The following is a 20,509-nucleotide window of genomic DNA, read 5'->3' as shown; positions in this document are numbered from 1 at the left end:
TGTCATATAACTCTTTCTTTCTCTATTTCTTTCATTTACACGAGGTTCTGGGTGACTTTTCTTGTGATTTCTTCTATATCACAAGTCTTAACATTCTCTTTTGCACAAACTTTCTCCTCACTTCTGCCAGAAAGAGATGACCCTGATTGCAGAAACTAGCAGTTTTGCATCTTTCTGTGTGTTCTGCCTGCTACAACTTAGCAAGCAGATTTTTCTGAAACCTTGTAAATAAACTCTTAATGAAATTTCTTAATGTGTAAATCTATGCCTGTCATGAATGTTAAAAGTGAGCTCCAAGGATCTGACTTAAAAAGATACTGGACACTGGAAATTTTTAATGAGTTTCAGTCTCATACCAGCATTTTTGAAAAGTACAGTCCATTTTTCGGTAAGGTCATTAGGTAAGTTATGGAAATTTTGTAACAGATGCCATTATTTAAAAAAGAGTGTGTTAAGTTTCTTGTATTTAATTCCTTGAATTTTCTAAACAGCTGCAGCAACAATGAGAAATTGCATATATATGCACATACAAAATTCTTACATGTATTCAAATTAGACATACAAAAAATGACAAGAATTAAAAATTGGCTTGTATTTGATTAACAACATTATAGGTGTATCTTTGTGTGACCCTTTAGGTTAACAACATTACATTTTAAGTACTATGTCAGGTAGTTTCAAGTTATAAGTACAAAATAAAATCCAACATATCATGTGTACATATTTAGTTTTCTCATACTTATGAGAAATAAGATTGTCTGAGAGTATATATCAAAGTTGCTGCATCAGGGCTTTTCACCACTTTTTGTGTTCTCTCATCAAATTATTCACTTTTTCCTTATTTGAGAAATAGTTGGAGACAATGGTAGGTAGTAGGCCAAAAAAGACTGCCATATAACACTTGGCCAACACCTTCACTGGATGCAGTGCTGTTTCACTATAACTAATGCACATATGCTCACAGTGAAATTAAACATTCAAGTACAGGCCAAAACTTACATTCACATTTCTTGTCCAGATATTTAATTCTGTAATACCTGCATGGCTAAATAATCAAATTTGTATGCACCAATTAACAGAAGTTTTGTTTTAACTTACACAAAAGGTGAAACCTCTTTAAATAGATGATAGATACTGTGGCAGGTACTTATATTCTAAAAGAAACATAAAATTCTGATAAATAAGAGTATCACATTACAATAACAGGCAAAGAACTTTCTTAAAAGGAGAAATTCTTAAAATTAATGTATAAGTATATTGCAGGTCTTTATTTCATAAAAGGAAATGCTCACTGCAGATTTTGTTTTAAAGATCATTACTTGAAAATGGCAACTGATGAATAATCTTTTCAGTTATGTAGGATAAAGTTGCAATTTGTAATTCATACATACACAGACAGATATCCAAAATGAGGCTTATACATTATTTTGTGGCTGTTGAACTACTATAAAGGTAAAACAATAAACTGAATATAAAATTCTAAATATATGTGTCTTTTTAAATATAAATGAATAGGCTTCCATGGCCAGAGTCAGTTAATACAAAAGTAGATGCAGTAGACCCAGAAGGAGGTCACTGTTACCATGGCCAAAATTGTGGTTTCTCCAGTATAGTTTTTTTAAGTTATGACACGGTACCACACCCAGCAAACTGTTTTGTTAAATGTGTCTTCTTGTCTTCACAGTCATTAAAATGGTTAAATCTATTTGAAGCTTGCTGTGTAAATACATTGTTACAACCTGATCATTCAGTCATTAAACATTGATAAATGCTGCAGCTTCTAAGTTTCAGTGACTTTCTGTTGTTAATTAGTGATATAGTTATTATAAAATTCAATTTACGAGCAAAACACATTTATCTGGGTTACTGCATTTGAATTGATTGGAGATGTGATTACCACCTTCATACAACACTTCAAAATATTTCATTTGGAGTATTTTCACTTTGTTTATTGAAGCTTTGCACTGTATTTTTGAATTCACTGAAGGGGTGGCAGTTTATAATTCAGTTCAATTTATATTCAGTCATAGCAATTGACAGTTTGTGGCTCCACTTTAAGTTTTGGAATGATTCATTTCATTTTCTCATGAAAGAAACAAACATAAAGACACCAGGAACACACAAGAAGGATGTTGCCACTTCTCCTGGCATCAGGCTGAAAAAAATTTACATCTAGTAATCAGTTGTGTAGATAGTTCTGTTCTGAGTGACACATTTAAGAGGCCTTTTCCTGCCACGCATCAAACTTTTATGAGTATAGTGTGCTCTGTGGAATTTGTATACACCAGAACACTACTGCTGAAGTGCTAGCTATCTGCCATGTTGTGTTGCATACGCAGCCAAGCAACAACTTCATCTCGCCTGGTCTGTGCCCACTGAACATTAATACGTGCTTGTTCTATTGCTTGCTCCAGAGTTCTTGTAGCAGAACCCAGTTCATGCCTGTGTTCTGCACCAAATTTCAGCAGCTGTGGAGAAAAATACGAAGATTATCAGACTAATATTGTGGACAGCATATGATAATTGTATGACTTGAGTACACTATGGAATTTATGAGACAGAATTGCTGATCACTACTTACTGTCAGAAAGTGAAATTCTCAGTACTGGTGACAGGCACATATAAAAGTGCAAGAAAGTGAGCTGGATTTTGGAACTGTGAGTTCCTTCCTCAAGGAGCAAAGAGGGATATGTTGGGGAGGTTAAAAAGGACGGGCAGATCATTTATCTTTGGATGAGTGACCTACCCTTCCGATAATTCATGAGTTGGTACAGGCCCAAAAGAAGCTTGACACTAATGAGAGAGAGATAGTTCGATATGTAGGTAGACAGACAGATGGACAGATAGGTAGGCAGATGGACAGATAGGTATGTAGACACACACACACACACACACACACACACACACACACACACACACACACACACACACACACAGAGAGAGAGAGAGAGAGAGAGAGAGAGAGAGAGAGAGTTCTTGTTATATGAAACTTGAATTACTTACATCATCAAGTTCAAACTGTGTGTTGATTTTTCTTGTTGTACTCCTTACAATGCTGCTAAGAGTGAAAAGTGAAGAACCAAGGCTGAAACAAAATTATTGCTTAAGTATTCTGTACACTTAAACAATTTGAGCAATTTATTATTATTCTTTTCCAAATAATGTTGTGTCAATATTGTATATAGCAAACTAAACAAACTAAGGTAAGAACTGTTCCTTGATTATAATTAAATAACACTTGCAATTTTTGCACAAGGATACATTTTGCATTGAGGTTTTCTTGTAGTGTGGATAGGATACATCGCCTTTTTGAGAAGACCAGTTTGTGATCCCCAACATCAATGTGGGGAATTAATTTCCTTCTGCAACTGACCAAAAACCATACCCATAAGCTCAGCTGCTCATGTGCCCGAATAGATGAGTGGTAGTAATTTTAAAACTGGCTAGCAAAACCAGTTTACAATGCACTTTACAGCTTTTGGTGGCTTCCCTCTGTGTTAAGAACACATGGACTGCTGTTTCACCTTTTTCTTATATTTACTCTTATGCTTCATGTATGAAGCATTTGACTTTGAAAGTTTAAGACTACTGTTTTCCCAGTTCACTCAGTTCTTGAAGTATGCATATAAGCACCTTTAGGTAAATAGTATCAGAACCATGATCATGGACCTTGTCATTGGTGAGGAGGCTTCTGTGCCTCAGTGATACAGATAGCCGTACTGTAGACGCAGCCACAACAGAGGCATATCTGTTGAGAGGCCAGCAAACATGTGATTCCTGAAGAGGGGCAGCAGGCTTTTCAGTAGTTGCATGGGCAACAGTCTGGATGACTGACTGAGCTGGCCTTGTAACACTAACCAAAACGGCCTTGCTGTGCTGGCACTGCGAATGGCTGAAAGCAAGGAGAAACTACAGCCGTAATTTTTCCCAAGGGCAAGCAGCTTTACAGTATGGTTAAATGAAGATGGCGTCCTCTTGGGTAAAATAATCAGGAGGTAAAATAGTCCCCCATTCGGATCTCCAGGCGGGGACTACTCGGGAGGACATTGCTATCAGGAGGAAGAAAACTGGCATTCATGTGAATGGTAAACACTTGTGAAAACATACTTAACCTCTTAGCAACAAGTAATCTTGTGTTAATAACAGGCATCAAAACGGATATGGGGATTAGTAAACACAGGGTTGTCATAGCGAGATTGAATATTGTAATTGCCAAAGCCTCAAAAACAAATAAAAATGCAGCCATTCAAAAAAGCAGATAAAAATTCACTGGACACCTTCCTAAGAGACAATCTCCACTCATTCCACATTAACAATGTAAGCGTAGACCAGATGTGGTTTGAAGTCAAAGAAATAGTAACGGCAATTGTTGAGAGATTTATACCAAATAAAACAACAGAGCTGATGCTTGTTGGTAAATAAAACAGGCCAGAACACTGTTACAGAAACAACTAAAAAATATGCCGAATTTAAACAGACGCAAAATCTCCAAGACTGGCTATCTTTTACAGAAGCTCGAAATATAGTGCGGATGGAAGATGCTTATAATAGTTTCCACAATGAAGCTTTGTCTTGAAACCTTTCAGAAAATCCAAAGAGATTCTGGTCGTATGTGACGTATGCTAGCGTCAAGAAACAAACAATGTCTTCTCTGTACGATAGCAATGGGGATACTATTGAAGACAGTGCTGCCAAAGCAGAGTTGCTAAATACAGCCTTCCAAAATGCCTTCACAAAAGAAGACAAAGTAAATATTTCAGAATTTGAATCAAGAACAGCTGCCAACATGAGTAACGTAGAAGTAGATATCTTCGGAGTAGTGAAGCAACTTAAATCACTTAATAAAAGCAAGTCTTCTGGTCTGGACTGTGTACCAATTAGGTTCCTTTCAGAGTATGCTGATGCAATAGCTCCATACTTAACTGTATATCTGTACCCAAAGACTGGAAAGTTGCAGAGGTCACACTAGTATTCAAGGAAGGTAGTAGGAGTAATCCACTAAATGACAGGCGCATTTCATTAAAGTCGATATGTTGCAGGATTTTGAAACATATATTGTGTTCAAACATTATGAATTACCTCAAAGAAAATGGTCTATTGACATACAGTCAACATGGATTTATAAAACATCATTCTCGTGAAACACAACTAGCTCTTTTCCTCACACGAAGAGTTAAGTGCCATTGACAAGGGATTTCAAATTGATTCCAGATTTCTGGATGGCTTTTGACACTGTACCACACAAACAGCTTGTATTGAAGTTGCATACTTATGGAATATCGTCTCCGTTATACGACTGGATTCATGATTTCCTGTCAGAGAGGTCACAGTTCATAGTAACTGAAGGAAAGTCATTGAGTAAAACAGAACTGATTTCTGGCATTCCCCAAGGTAGTGTTATGGACCCTGTTCCTTATCTGAGCAGCCGTCTTAGGTTGTTTGTAGATGATGCTGCCATTTATTGACTTGTAAAGTCATTAGAAGATCAAAACAAAATGCAAAACGATTTAGAAAAGATATCTCTATGATGAAAAATTGACAATTGACACTAAATAAATAAAAGTGTGAGGTCATCCACATGAGTGCTGGAAGGAATCCATTAAACTTTGGATACACAATAAATCTATCAAATCTAAAGGCCATAAATACAACTAAATATCTAGGAATTACAATTATGAACAACTTAAATTGGAAGGAATATATAGAAAATATTGTGGGGAAGGCTAGCAAAAGACTGTGTTTTATTGGCAGGACACTTAGAAAATGTAAAAATATCTGCCTACACTACACTTGCCTGTCCTCTTTTAGAATACTGCTACACGATGTGGAATCCTTACCAGATAGTATTGACGGAGTACATTGAAAAAGTTTAAAGAAGGGCAGCACATTTTGTATTGTTGCAAAATAGGGGAGAGAGAGTCACTGAAATGATACGTGATTTGGGATGGACATAATTAAAACAAAGGCGTTTTTTGCTGCAGAGGAATCTTCTCACAAAATCACCAACTTTCTCCACTAAATGTGAAAATATTTTGTTGATGCTGACCTACATAGGGAGAAACGATCACCAGGATAAAATAAGGGAAATCAGAGCTAGTACAGAAAGATATAGGTGTTCATTCTTTCTGCATGCTATACGAGATTGGAATAATAGAGAATTGTGAAGGTGGTTCGATGAACCCTCTGCCAGGCACTTAAATGTGATTTGGAGAGTATCCATGTAGATGAGTAGATGTAGCTGTAGTTCGCCTCCCTGAGTTTGTTTAAGTTTCCCTTGTAGCCTCTGAGGATGTCTTCAGAATTAGGAGAAAAATGTTAGGCACTGACGCAAACCTCAGTCCATAGACTAAAAAAAAAAAAAAAAAAAAAAAAAAAAAAAAAAAAAAAAAAAAAAAAATATTAAGGTGGGTATTGTATAATTATTTTGCTTTGACACCTACACTGCAGAGCTGTAAGAGGTAGAAGTCTGTATTCAGTCAGTATTCAGCAGGTACCAGTTGAACTATGTTCCTGGCTGCAATGTGAATCAGTATCTAGCAGTTTCAGTTCCTGACAGTTTGAGCAGGGAAGGAAATCGAGGAGAAATTTAGAGAGAGCATTAAAGTTGAGAAAGAAGAACTTTTGCTGATGATATTGTAATTCTGTCACAGATGGCAAAAAAAAAAGTGTTCAAAAGAAGTTACGGGATGAAGATTAACAAAAGTAAAACAAAGGTAATGGAATATAGTAAAATTTAATGAGACAGTGTTGAGGGAATTACATTAGGAAATGAGACACTACAAGTAATACATGAGGTTTGCTATTTGGGCAGTCTTGTATGGAACTGAACTGTGGACAATAAGCAGTTCAGACAAAAAGAGGATAGAAGCTTTTGAAATGTGATGCTACGAGAGAAGATTAGATGGGTAAATTGAGTGTCTAATGAGGAGGTACTGAATTAAATTGGGGAAAATAGAAATTTATGCCACAACTTGACTAAAAGAAGGTAATGCTTAGTAGGACATATCCTGAGGGATCAACTAAGAGCCAGTTTAGTAATGGAGGCATGCATGAAGTGTAAAAATTGTAGGTGACGACCTAGGCTTGCATACAAGAAGCAGGTTCAGATGGATGTAGGCTGTAGTAGTTACTTAGAGGTGAAGAAGCTTGTGCAGGAAAGACTAGTCTCAAGAGCTGCTTCAAAACATTCTTCAGCAACAACAACAATAATAACAACAACAATGGGAAACAAAGCAGTATGTACAAAAAAAGGGAGTAGTAAAAATGCATGGTGTTCATCCACAGTCACCTTGTAGGTGCTTATTTAAGGAGTTTGGCTTTTTCATTGCACTTTCACTAAAAAAAAAAAAAAAAGTCATTACAAATAATCCATCAAACTTAAAGAAGACCATCAATATTCATAACTACAACAATGGAAGAAAAAATGAGCTTCATTACTCATTACTAAAGCTGTCACTGGCCCAGAAAGCAATTCACTATGCTCCCACAAAATTCTTTGATCATTGGCCCAAAGAAGACGAAATGTCCGACAGGTGACAGGCAGTTTTAAATCTAATTGGAAATAAATTTTTTGGACAACTATTTCTTTTCTATACACAAATATTAATACAAACATTGATAGCATATGTAATATAGTATGCAAATACACTGAAGTGCCAAAGAAGCTGGTATAGGCATGTGTAATGAAATACAGAGATATGTAAACAGGCAGAATATGGTGCTGCAGTCAGCAGTGCCTATAAAAGACAACAAGTGTCTGGCACAGTTGTTAGATTGGTCACTGCTGCTACAATGGCAGATTATCAAGATTTACATGAGTTTGAACGTGGTGTTATAGTTGGTACAGGGGCAATAAGACACAGCATCTCTGAGGCAGCGATGAAAGGGGGGGGGGGTTCCTGTATGACCGTTTCATGAGTGTACCATGAATATCAGGACTCCAGTAAAACATCAAATTTTTGACATGGCTGTGGCTGGAGAAAGATCCTACAAGAATGGGGCCAATGATGACTGAAGAGAACCATTCAATGTGACAGTAGTGCAACCCTTCCACAAATTGCTACAGATTTCAAAGCTAGGCTATCAACAAGTGTCAGCATGTGAACCATTTTAACACATCATCAATATGGGTTTTTGGAGCTGATGGCCTACTCATGTACCGTTGATGACTGCATGACATGAAGCTTTATACCTTGCCTGGATCCATCAACACTGACATTGGACTGTTGATGACTGGAAACATGTTCCGTGGTCGGATGAGTCTCATTTAGAATTGTGTCAAGTGGATGGACATGTATGAGTATGGAGACAACCTTGTGAATCCATGGACCCTGTATGTCAGCAGGGGACTGTTCAGGCTGTAGAGGCTCTGTAATGGTGTGGGGCATGTGCAGTTGGAGTGATGTGGGATCTCTGATATGTTGAGATATGACTCTGACAGGTGCTATGCACATAAGCATCCTGTCAGATCACCTGCATCCTTTCATGCCCATTGTGCAATCTGATGGACTTGGGAAATTTCAGCAGGACAATGTGACATCCCATACTTCCAGAATTGCTCCAGAGTGGCTCCAGGAATGCTCTCCTGAGATTAAAGACTTCTGCTGGCCACCAAACTCCCCAGACATGAACATTATTGTGCATATCTGGGATGCCTTGCAATGTGATGTTCAGAAGAGGTTTCCACCCCCTCTTACTCTTACGGACTTATAGACTGCCCTGCAGATTTCATGGTGTCAGTTCCCTCCAGCACTACTTCAGACATTAGTTGAGCCCATGCCACATCGTGTTGCGGCGCTTCTGCATGCTCACATGGGCCTTACACAATATTAGGCAGGTGTACCAATTTATTTGGCTCTTCAGTGTTAATAGCACAGTGGATTAAATTTAACAATGATTTTTAAAAAAATTAAAAATTTCTCCCTCATGGATCATGGACCATGGACTTTGCCATTGGTGGAGTGGCTTGTGTGCCTGAGTGATACTATCGTCATACCGTAGGTCCAACCACAACAGAGGGATATCTGTCACGAGGCCAGATAAATGTGTGGTTCCTCAAGAGGGACAGCAGCCTTTTCACTAATTGCAGGGGCAACAGGCTGGATGACTGTTTGACATGGTCTCATAACATCAATCAAAATGTCATTGTCGTGCTGGTACTGGGAATGGCTGAAAGTAAGCGTAATTGCAGCTGCGGGCATGCAGCTCCACTTTATGGTTGATTGGTGATGGCACTGTCTTGTGTAAAATATTAGAAAGGTAAAACAGTCCCGCATTCAGATCTCCAGGAGGGGAATAGACAGAATATTGTCAACAAGGGAAATAAAACTGTTTTTCTTTGGACCAGAATGTGGAATGTTAGATCCCTTAATCAGATTGTTAGGTTACAAGATTTAAAAAGGGAAACATGTAGACTGGAGTTAGACATATTAGTGGGAGGTATTAAAGTTTGGTGACAGGAGGAACAGGATTTCTGACCAGGCGAAGACAGGGTTGTAAATACGAAATGAAACAGGGGTAATGCAAAAGCAGGTTTAATAATGAATAAGAAAAAAGAACATGTATGAGCTACTATGAACAGCATACTGAATGTGTTATCATAGCCAAGTTAGACTTGAAGTCCACAATCACCACAGTAGTACAAGTTTATATACCAGCTGTGATGAAGAGATTGAAGAAATGTATGATGATATAAATAGAAACTATTCAGATAGTTTAGGGAGATAGAAAATTGATTGTAGTGGGGAACCAGAATTCAGTAGTAAGAAAAGAAAGAGAAGGAAAAATAGTAGGTGAATATGGAGTGGGGGGAAGAAATGAAAGGGGAAGCTGCCTGGTGGAATATTGCATAGAGCATAATTTCATCATCGCTAATACTTGGTTTAGGAACAATGGAAGAAGAGTGTATACATGGAAGCGACTTGGAGACACTGAAAGGTTTCAGATTGATTATATAGTGATACGACAGAGATTTCAGAACCAGATTTTAAATTGTAATACATTTCTAGTGGCAGATCTAGTCTTTGACTACAATTTATTGGTTGTAAACTGTAGATTAAAAATTAAGAAATTGCAAAAAATATAGGAAATTAAGGAGATGGGACCTGGTCAAGTTGAAACAATGAGAGGTTGTTGAGATTTTATGAGAGTACTAAGCAACAATTGATACAAACATGAGAAAGAATTGTGGTAGATGAGGAACAGTTAGCTTTAAGAGGTGATATAGCGAAGGCTGCAGAGGATCAAATAGATAAAAAGACAATGTCAAGTAGAAATCCTTGAATGCCACACTAGATACTGAACTTAGCTGATGAAAGAACTGTTAAAGTAAATTCTTTTTATTACTGTATTTAAAAAGAATTTGTCTGGTAAATTATTAATCAACATCATATATGAGCATAACATTTTGTTCATCTCTGTTTTTTATTTTGAGTCACAACACACACACTTTTGCTCTTACTTATTTTTAGAAGCCCCTTGGTAAAGTGACTTCTTGTGAAAACCGTGCCTCCAGATTCAGAAATAAATCTAAGTATTTGAAAACCAAACTCATTGCTTTTTGTCAGCACCTGATCTTTATTGAGAATAAATAAGTTTTTTTTCTCTCAACAAAATACAATAGGTTATGAGTCCCAGCTATGGGTATAAAAATGTGTGCAAAAAGTGACAGATACAGTATTCTTTTACCTTGTATTTGAGAGTGTGTTTTCGGTTTTAGAGTTGAAATGGATCTGGTAAAACATATCGAGCTGCTGAATAGTGAAACTGACTGGCCAATGTGGAAGAGAAAAGTACTAGATCTAATTGACTATCATGAAGGAGCTTTAGACACAAGTGATGGCAAGTCAGTAACACCTGAGCCACTCTCTGAAAGTACTTATAATGCAGCAATAAAGGATCATAAAGCCAAGTCAGATTTTTATCGTAAAGCAAACAGTTATGCCAAGTCGATGATTAATAGTGCGGTTACAGACAGTGTGTATCTGAAGATCATGGACAAAGAAATGGCTCATGAAGCATGGGAGGCACTGAAGCAGACTTTCAAAGCATCACCAAAGTATCAGCTGTTCAAGATTTGTACAGATTTCTTTGCATTTAATTGGACTCAGGGCGAAGACATCTCCACACACATAGCAAACTTAACAAGTCTGTGGAATGAACTGAACAACGGCCTTAAAGCAAAGGGAGAAACTGTGCTACCTGATCTGATATTGGTATGTAAAATTTTACATATCCTACCTGCAAGTTTTGGTTCCTTTAAATTGAGTTGGATGTTATTAATGAAAGGTGATAAGGAGAGGTTAGATGAATTAAAGGAACAATTGTGCATGTTTGAAAGAAATTTCACAAAGAGTAGTGACAAAATTGAACAAGAGGCATTAGTAGTAAAATCAAGCATACAAAACAAAATAAAAACTAACAAATTCAAAGTTAAAATGTAACTATTGCAAAGAACCAGGCCACTGGATCAAATATAGTAAGAAGTGGATTGCTGATGGAAAACCAGCTAAAAATACACTACTGGCCATTAAAATTTCTACACCAAGAAGAAATGCAGATGATAAATGGTTATTCATTGGATAAATATACACTCCTGGTAATGGAAAAAAGAACACATTGACACCGGTGTGTCAGACCCACCATACTTGCTCCGGACACTGCGAGAGGGCTGTACAAGCAATGATCACACGCACGGCACAGCGGACACACCAGGAACCGCGGTGTTGGCCATCGAATGGCGCTAGCTGCGCAGCATTTGTGCACCGCCGCCGTCAGTGTCAGCCAGTTTGCCGTGGCATACGGAGCTCCATCGCAGTCTTTAACACTGGTAGCATGCCACGACAGCGTGGACATGAACCATATGTGCAGTTGACGGACTTTGAGCGAGGGCGTATAGTGGGCATGCGGGAGACCGGGTGGACGTATCGCCGAATTGCTCAACACGTGGGGCGTGAGGTCTCCACAGTACATCGATGTTGTCACCAGTGGTCGGCGGAAGGTGCACGTGCCCGTCGACATGAGACCTGACCGCAGCGATGCACGGATGCACGCCAAGACCGTAGGATCCTACGCAGTGCCGTAGGGGACCGCACCGCCACTTCCCAGCAAATTAGGGACACTGTTGCTCCTGGGGTATCGGCGAGGACCATTCGCAACCGTCTCCATCAAGCTGGGCTACGGTCCCACACACCGTTAGGCCGTCTTTCGCTCACGCCCCAACATCGTGCAGCCCGCCTCCAGCGGTGTCGCGACAGGCGTGAATGGAGGGACGAATGGAAACGTGTCGTCTTCAGCTATGAGAGTCGCTTCTGCCTTGCTGCCAATGATGGTCGTATGCGTGTTTGGCGCCGTGCAGGTGAGCGCCACAATCAGGACTGCATACGACCGAGGCACACAGGGCCAACACCCGGCATCATGGTGTGGGGAGCGATCTCCTACACTGGCCGTACACCTCTGGTGATCGTCGAGGGGACACTGAATAGTGCACGGTACATCCAAACCGTCATCGAACCCATCGTTCTACCATTCCTAGACCGGCAAGGGAACTTGCTGTTCCAACAGGACAATGCACGTCCGCATGTATCCCGTGCCACCCAACGTGCTCTAGAAGGTGTAAGTCAACTACCATGGCCAGCAAGATTTCCGGATCTGTCCCCCATTGAGCATGTTTGGGACTGGATGAAGCGTCGTCTCACGCGGTCTGCACGTCCAGCACGAACGCTGGTCCAACTGAGGTGCCAGGTGGAAATGGCATGGCAAGCCGTTCCACAGGACTACATCCAGCATCTCTACGATCGTCTCCATGGGAGAATAGCAGCCTGCATTGCTGCGAAAGGTGGATATACACTGTACTAGTGCCGACATTGTGCATGCTCTGTTGCCTATGTCTATGTGCCTGTGGTTCTGTCAGTGTGATCATGTGATGTATCTGACCCCAGGAATGTGTCAATAAAGTTTCCCCTTCCTGGGACAATGAATTCACGGTGTTCTTATTTCAATTTCCAGGAGTGTATTATACTATAACTGACATGTGATTACATTTTCATGCAATTTGGGTGCATAGATCTTGAGAAATCAGTACCCTGAACAATCACTCTGGCCATAATAATGGCCCTGGTCATTGAATCAAACAGAGCTTGGATGGCGTGTACAGGCACAGCTGCCCATGCAGCTTCAACATGATACCACAGTTCATCAAGAGGAGCAACTGGTGTATTGTGACGAGCCAGTTGCTCGGCCACCATTGACCAGACATTTTCAATTGGTAAGAGATCTGGAGAATGTGCTGGCCAGGGCAGCAGTTGAACATTTTCCGTGTTCAGAAATGCTCGTACAGGACCTGCAATTCACGGTCGTGCTTTATCCTGCTGCAATGTAGGGTTTCGCAGGGATCGAATGAAGGGTAGAGCCATGGGTCATAACACATCTGAAATGTAATGTTCACTGTTCAAAGTGCTGTCAATGCGAAAAAGAGATGACCGAGACACGTAACCAATGGCACCCCATGGGATATTGGAATTCAGTAGTATGGAAAGGAAGAGATGGAGAATTTGGTTAGGGGACAGGGATGAAAAGGAGCCAACTGGTAGAATTATGCACAGAGTGTAATTTAATCATTGCTAATATGTGGTTCAAGAACTGTCTAAAAAGTCTGTGCACATGGTAGAGACCTGAAGACAATGGAAAATTTAAGACTAGTTATATAATGGTACAGCAGAGGTTTCAAAACCAGATTTTAAACTGAAAGGCATTTTCAAGGGAAGATGTGGACTTCGATAAACTTTATTAGTTATGAGCTGTAGATTGAAATTTAAGAAATTGTAGAAAGGTAGGAACTTAAGGAGATGGAACCTAAATAAGTTGAAAGAACCAGAGAATACTGAGAGTTTCAGAGGGAGTATTAGGCCACATTTGACTTAAATACGTGAAAGGAATACAGTAGAAGACGAACAGGTAGCTTTAAGATGTGAAATAACGAAGGCAGCAGATGACCACATAAGTAAAACAACAAGGCCTAATGGAAGTCCTTAGATAAAACAGGAGACATTAAATTCAACTGATGAAAGGAGAAAATATAAAAGTGCAGCAAATAAGCCAGGTGTAAGGAAATACAGATGTCTAAAAAGTGACCCTGGCAGAAAGTGGAAAATGGCTAAGCAGAAATGACTAGAGAACAACTCCAAGTTCATGGAAGGTTGTATAACAAAGGAGAAAGATAGGTACTGCCTACAGGAAGATCAGAAGGACCTCTGGAGAAAACAGAAGCAGGTATATGAATATCAAGATCTCAGATGGCAAGTCAATACTATGCAAAGAAGGGAAATCTGGAAAGGCACAAGGAGTATGTAGAGGGACTCTACTATGGAAATAAACTTGAAGACACTATTATAGAATGGAAAGAGAAAGTAGATGGAGGTGGGAGATAAGGATAATGTAAGAAGAATGTGACAGAAGCACCAGAAGATTCAAGATGGAGAAGAGATGGGAAATGATGATACTGCGAGGAGACTTTGACAGAGCACTGGAAGATCTAAGTGGAAACAATGTCTCCAGAGTAGATGGCATTCCCTTAGAATTATTGAGATCTTTAGGATAGTCAGCCACAGCAAAACCACTAAACTTGATGTACAAGTTTTATGAGTCAGGCAAAATACCCCCAGACTTCAGGAAGAATGTAATAATTCCCATTCCAAAGAAATCAGGTGCTGACAGGTGTGAATATTACCAAAAAACCAAATGGCTGTTATAAGAGTTGAAGGACATGAAAGGGAAGCAGCAGTTGAGAATGGAGTGAGTCAAGGTTATAGCCTATTCTCAATGTTATTCAATGTGTACATTGAGAGAGCAGTAAAGAGAATGAAGAAGAAATTTAGAAAATGAATTATGAGTTGAAGGAGAACATATAAAAACTTTGAGATTTGCCAATGACATTGTAATACTATCAAAGACAGCAAAGGACTTGGAAGAATGTTTGAACAGAATGATTAGTTTTTACAATAGGAAATAAGATGAGCATCAACAGAACTAAAAGAAGTGGAATGGAATGTAGTCAAATTAAATCAGGTGATGCAGTGGTATTTAAGTTATTTAAGAATAAGGAATGTATGAAATGCAGACAGCCTGTAGCGAGGGAAGCACTTCTGAAAAAGAGAATATTGTTAACATAGGAATTTAAGTGTTGGGGAGTATTTTCTTAAGATATTCATCCGAATTGTAGCCTTGTACAGAAGTGAACTGTGGACAATAAGGAGAGAAGCTTTTGAATTGTTGTGCTATAGAAGAATGCTGAAAATCAGATGGGTAGGACGAGTGACTAATGAGGAGGTACTGATTTGAACAGGGGAAAAAACAAAATTTTTGCCTCAACTTTACTAAAAGAAGGAATCAGTGTATAGGAGACATTCTGACTCACCTTGGAGTCATCAGTTTAGTACTGGAGGGAAGTGTGGGAGGTAAAAACTGTAGAGGGAGACCAATGAAGGAATGCAGTAACTGGATGTAGGTTGAAGTATTTACTTAGAGATGGAAAGATTTGCAAAAGATAAAGTGGTGTGGAGAGCTGCATCAAACCAGTCTTTGGAATGGAGACCACCACAATAACAACAGAGTCTTCTTGTGCTCTATGACAGGCCTAAGAATGGATCTGTCTCACTTGTTGATCCTCTTCCATCAGTCATGTTGCCCCACTGTTTTTAACAGCTCTATTTAATAATACTGTTTAAAATTATGTGTGGTCTTTTTAAGACACTGGAACTTGCACCACAGTTTTATCGGCCGATTCTGTTGTGTTACATCATTAACAAAGATCTACTAAGATGGCCATTAAATGGTAAATATCATTGAACAACAATAGTCTATTTAAGTCCTGCATAAACTGCTTAACAAAAATATGTTGTATTTAAAGTGTTTCATATTTCCTACAGTCAAGAAGCTGCTGCTCTGGTAACTGCTCTACTTTCTTTCATGTAGATGAAGATTGGTATGAGTGTCCAAAACACACACATGAATTTAGCTTGAAGGAGGTAAATGATTATCAAAATTCTGTTATATGTAGGAGGTCCAACATTTGATAAACTAGTTGAAATGAATGCCCCTATGTTTGTTCTTAAAGAACCTTTATTTAATTATTTTAAAAATCGGATTCTCCATTAGCTACAGGGTATAGCTCTTGATATTTGGTGAGAAACAACTCATAAAAAATCAGAAAATTTCTGGTCTTTTTATTTATCTGTGCTAACATCCTGTGGTATCGAAAATATCTCATAAATTTTGATGCCTTCTGATGTGAATTACCATTTTCCTCCCTTTTTTTGGATTCATTTTATTAGGTGTGCAGTAGTGAACACAATGAAAGAGACTGTACTTGAATGAAGCACCCGAGTAGCTGAAAAGAAATTACCAATAGTGCCCACAGATGGCACAGTATATCTTACACTGGGTAGTATGTTTCAAAAGTTTTTGACCTGTTCAATATTATTAGGCAACATGTCAATGTAACCCAGACATGTTAACTATTGTTGTGCAACTGGAAATATTGGGCAATAAAATTTACCATATAGGGATCATTTGTTGATGTTCCCTCCCACCAAATGAAATAGGCCGATTAGCAGTTAGTCAGACAATCAGCACTTCGTGCCTTCATTTTGATATTTTTTATGTTCCTTTATTTAATTTTAGTTACTGTAGTAATTTCCCACCCCATATCAATTGTTATAGAACTGTAGTAGTATCTTGTTTAATAAAGAGATGTTAAATTTTAACCATGAATTTCATGAATCTTAAAACATATTCTTACAAAGGAACCTCCTCATTGCACCCCCCTCAGATTTAGTTATAAGTTGGAACAGTGGATAGGCCTTGAAAAACTGAACACAGATCAATCGAGAAAACAGGAAGGAGTTGTGTGAAAAAAAAAAAAAAAAAAAAAAGCAAAATACACTAACTGAGTAGTACATGCGCAAGATAGGCAACATCAAGGACTATATGAACCTAGGAGCGTCGTGGTCCTGTGGTTAGCGTGAGGAGCTGCAGAACGAGAGGTCCTTAGTTCAAGTCTCCTCTCGTGTGAAAAGTTTAATTTTTTATTTTCAGACAATTATTATCTGTCCGTCCGATGCGAGGTAACTGCGCCGTAGTATGGGGACGTTGTATGAAAACGTTAAAAACATATGTTTTGACAGAGCACAGGGAAAACTGTGCGACTGTGAAACTGTTGCATTCATTTGTTGCAGTTTATGTGACAAACTCTTATGTTTTCATCACTTTTTTGGGAGTGATTATCACATCCACAAGAAAACCTAAATCGGGCAAGGTAGAAGAATTTTTTTACCCATTCGCCAAGTGTACAAGTTAGGTGGGTCGACAACATATTCCTGTCATGTGATGCACATGCCATCACCAGTGTTGTATAGAATATATCAGACGTGTTTTCCTTTGGAGGAATCGGTTGACCTATGACCTTGCGATCAGATGTTTTCTGTTCCCATTGGAGAGGCATGTCCTTTCGTCTACTAATCGCATGGTTTTGTGGTGTGGTCACAAAACACAGACACTACACTTATTACAGTGAACAGAGACATCAATGAACGAACGGACAGATACAACTTTGTGAAAATAAAGAAAATCAACTTTTCACTCGAGGGAAGACTTGAACCAAGTACCTCTCGTTCTGCAGCTCATCACGCTAACCACGGGACCACGGCGCTCCTGAGCTCACATTATCCTTGATGTTGCCTATCTTGCACATGGACAACTCAGTTATTTTTTTTCATAGTTCCACACAACTTCTTCCTGTTTTTTTGATTGATCTGTGTTCAGTTTTTCAAGACCTATCCACTGAGCCAACTTATAACTAAATCTGAGGGGGGGGGGGGTGATGGGGGGTTCCCTTGTTAGCTCAAACTTAATAATATATCTCTACCAGAATAACCTCCTCCATGCCAATCAGCATGGATTCAGAAAACAACAATCATGTGAAACCCAACTCACTTTTCTCACATGACATATGAAAGATTTGATTCAAGGAAGGCAGGTTGCTGCAGTATTTCCTGATTTCTGAATAGCATTTGACTCAGTACCACACCTACATCTGTTTAAAAATATGATCATATGCGGTATCAAGTGAAATTTGTGACTGGGTTGAGGACTTTTGGGAGGGAGGATGCAGCATGTTATCTTGGATGGACAGTCATCGTCAGATATGGAGGTAACTTTGGGTGTGTCCCATGGAAGTGTATTGGGGCCCTAGCTGTTTATATTGTATGTTAGTGACCTTGCAGACCATATTAACAGTAACCACAGGATTTTTGCAGATGATGCAGTTATCTATAATAAAATACTCTCTGAAAGGAGCTGCATAAATATTTAGTCACATCTTGATGAGATTTCCAAGTGCTGCAAAGATTGACAACTAGTATTGAAACTTCAAAAATGTAAGATTTTGTACTTCACAGAATGAAAAATCATATTATCATGAGCCACTATTGGAATTGACCAACTCTTACAAATACCTGGGAGTAACACTTTGTAAGGATGTAAAATGGAATGATCATGTAGGCTCAGTCATGGGTGAAGCAGGTGGTAGAATACTGGGGAAGAGATCGCTTACAAGTCATTCGTGCAACCAGATCTAGAATATTGCTCAAGTGTGGGACCCATAATGAGTAGGACTACGAGAGCATGTAGAAAGTATACAAAGAAGTGCAGCACGAATGGTCACAGGTGTGTTTGGGTAGTGAGAAAGTTTCACAGAGATGCTGAAGAAACTGGGCTTGCAAGACCCTTGAAGATACGCATAAACTATTCTGAGAAAGTCTATTAACAAACTTTCAAGAACTGCCTTTAAATGGTGACTCTAGGAATACACTATATTTGCTTGCGTAGAGATGGGAAAGATAAGATTAGAATAATACAGCACGTGGAGTGTATTATTTACGGTGGTTTGCTGAGTATAAGATTTGAGGAAGAGGCACCAGAATACGGTACCGAATGGGGTTAGGGACTAAATCCTTATGAGAACCAAGAGATACAAGACACTAACTGCAGAGATGGAGAATCAGACACAGTCATGTTCGTCCTTCTGTGATTGTTTTGTCTAAAAGGGAAGGAAGGCTAAATCTCTAGGCGATTGTATTAATGTGGAAAACTGGACGTACGTTCTTCCCACCAGTGTATGAGTTCCCGCAGAAATTAATGCAAGAGAGTGCACGATTTAAAATTACCGTTTTTGACATCGCAAAACTTGAGATTCCTTTTGATTATTAACAAAAAGAAACAGCCAAAATGCCACTGATTAATACTCCTCAACGAGAAGAACTGGGAAATAAACTTTAAACACTTATGTAACTCACGCAAACTATTATGTTGTTTGCTTATAAAACTTCACGTCTGATTACGTTGATGGATATCGCTGAATTATTTTTACTCCTTCCTTTTCTTAAATGTTGACTGACACAATTAGTGATTAATACACTCAAGCGTCAAAGAATCTGCTATAGGCATGCGTATTCAAATGCAGAGATATGTAAGTAGGTAGAGTATGGCGCTGCAATCGGCAACGTGTATATGAGACAAGTATCTGACGCAGTTGTTAGATCGGTTACTGCTGTTACAACGGCAGGTTATCAAGATTTAAGTGAGTTTGAACGTGGTGTTATAAACGGTGCACGAGCGATGTGACACAGCATCTCTGAGGCAGTGATAAAGTGGGGATTTTCCTGTACGACCATTTCATTAATGTGCTGTGAATATAAGAAATCCGGTAAAACATCAAATCTCCGACATCGCTACGGCCGGAAAATGATCCTGCAAGAACAAACGACAATTGAAGAGAATCGTTCAATGCGACAGAAATGTAACCCTTCTAAAATTGCTGCAGATTTCAAGGTCGGGCCATCAACAAGTGTCAGCGTGTGAATTGCTGAACGAAACATCATCGATATGAGCTTTGGGAGCTGAAGGCCCACTCCTGTAGCCGTGATGACTGCATGACACAAAGCTTTCCACCTCGCCTGGGTCTGTCAACAACGACATTGGACTCTTGATTACTGGAAACATGTTGCTGGTTGGACGAGTCTTGTTTCAAATTGTATCGAGTCGATAGACGTGTATGGGTATGCAGACAACCTCATGAATCCATGGGCCTTGCGTGTCAGCAGGGGAGAATTCAAGCTGGTGGAGGCTCAGGACATGTGCAGTTGGAGTGATGTGGGACCCCTTGACAGACAAGATAAGTCTCTGACAGGTAACGCATATATGTAAGCATTCTGTCTGATAACGTGCATCCATTCATGTCCATTGTGCATGCAGATGGAGTTGGTTAGTTCCAGCAGGACAATGCGACACCCCGCATGACCAGAATTGCTACAGAGTGGCTCCAGGAACACTCTTCTGAGTTTAAACAATTCCGCTGGCCACCAAACTCCCCAGACATGGACATTATTGAGCATAACTGGGATGCCTTGCAACGTGCTGTTCAGAAGCTTTCACGGACTTATGGATAGCTCTGCAG

General features: G+C 39.2%; 1 protein-coding gene across 5 annotated transcripts in view; it reads right to left on the bottom strand.

The window, feature by feature from the left end:
* Positions 1–451: 451 nt before the first annotated feature.
* LOC126284198 (aminopeptidase N-like) overlaps positions 452–20,509 on the bottom strand; it is a 1,000,437-nt gene continuing 980,379 nt past the window's right edge. For all 5 annotated transcript variants that reach the window (XM_049982954.1, XM_049982953.1, XM_049982955.1 and 2 more), the window contains 2 exons: positions 3,004–3,085; positions 452–2,468 (listed from right to left, as the gene is read on the bottom strand). In XM_049982954.1, coding sequence (XP_049838911.1) covers positions 2,307–2,468; positions 3,004–3,085 — 244 coding nt within the window. In that variant the 3' untranslated portion in view covers positions 452–2,306. The remainder of the gene's footprint in view (positions 2,469–3,003; positions 3,086–20,509) is intronic.

The sequence above is a fragment of the Schistocerca gregaria genome, chromosome 8, assembly GCF_023897955.1.
Source record: "Schistocerca gregaria isolate iqSchGreg1 chromosome 8, iqSchGreg1.2, whole genome shotgun sequence".
Taxonomy (NCBI): domain Eukaryota; kingdom Metazoa; phylum Arthropoda; class Insecta; order Orthoptera; family Acrididae; genus Schistocerca; species Schistocerca gregaria.
The sequence above is the reverse complement of the archived record's forward strand: the minus strand, read 5'-3'. Positions and strand labels throughout refer to the sequence as shown.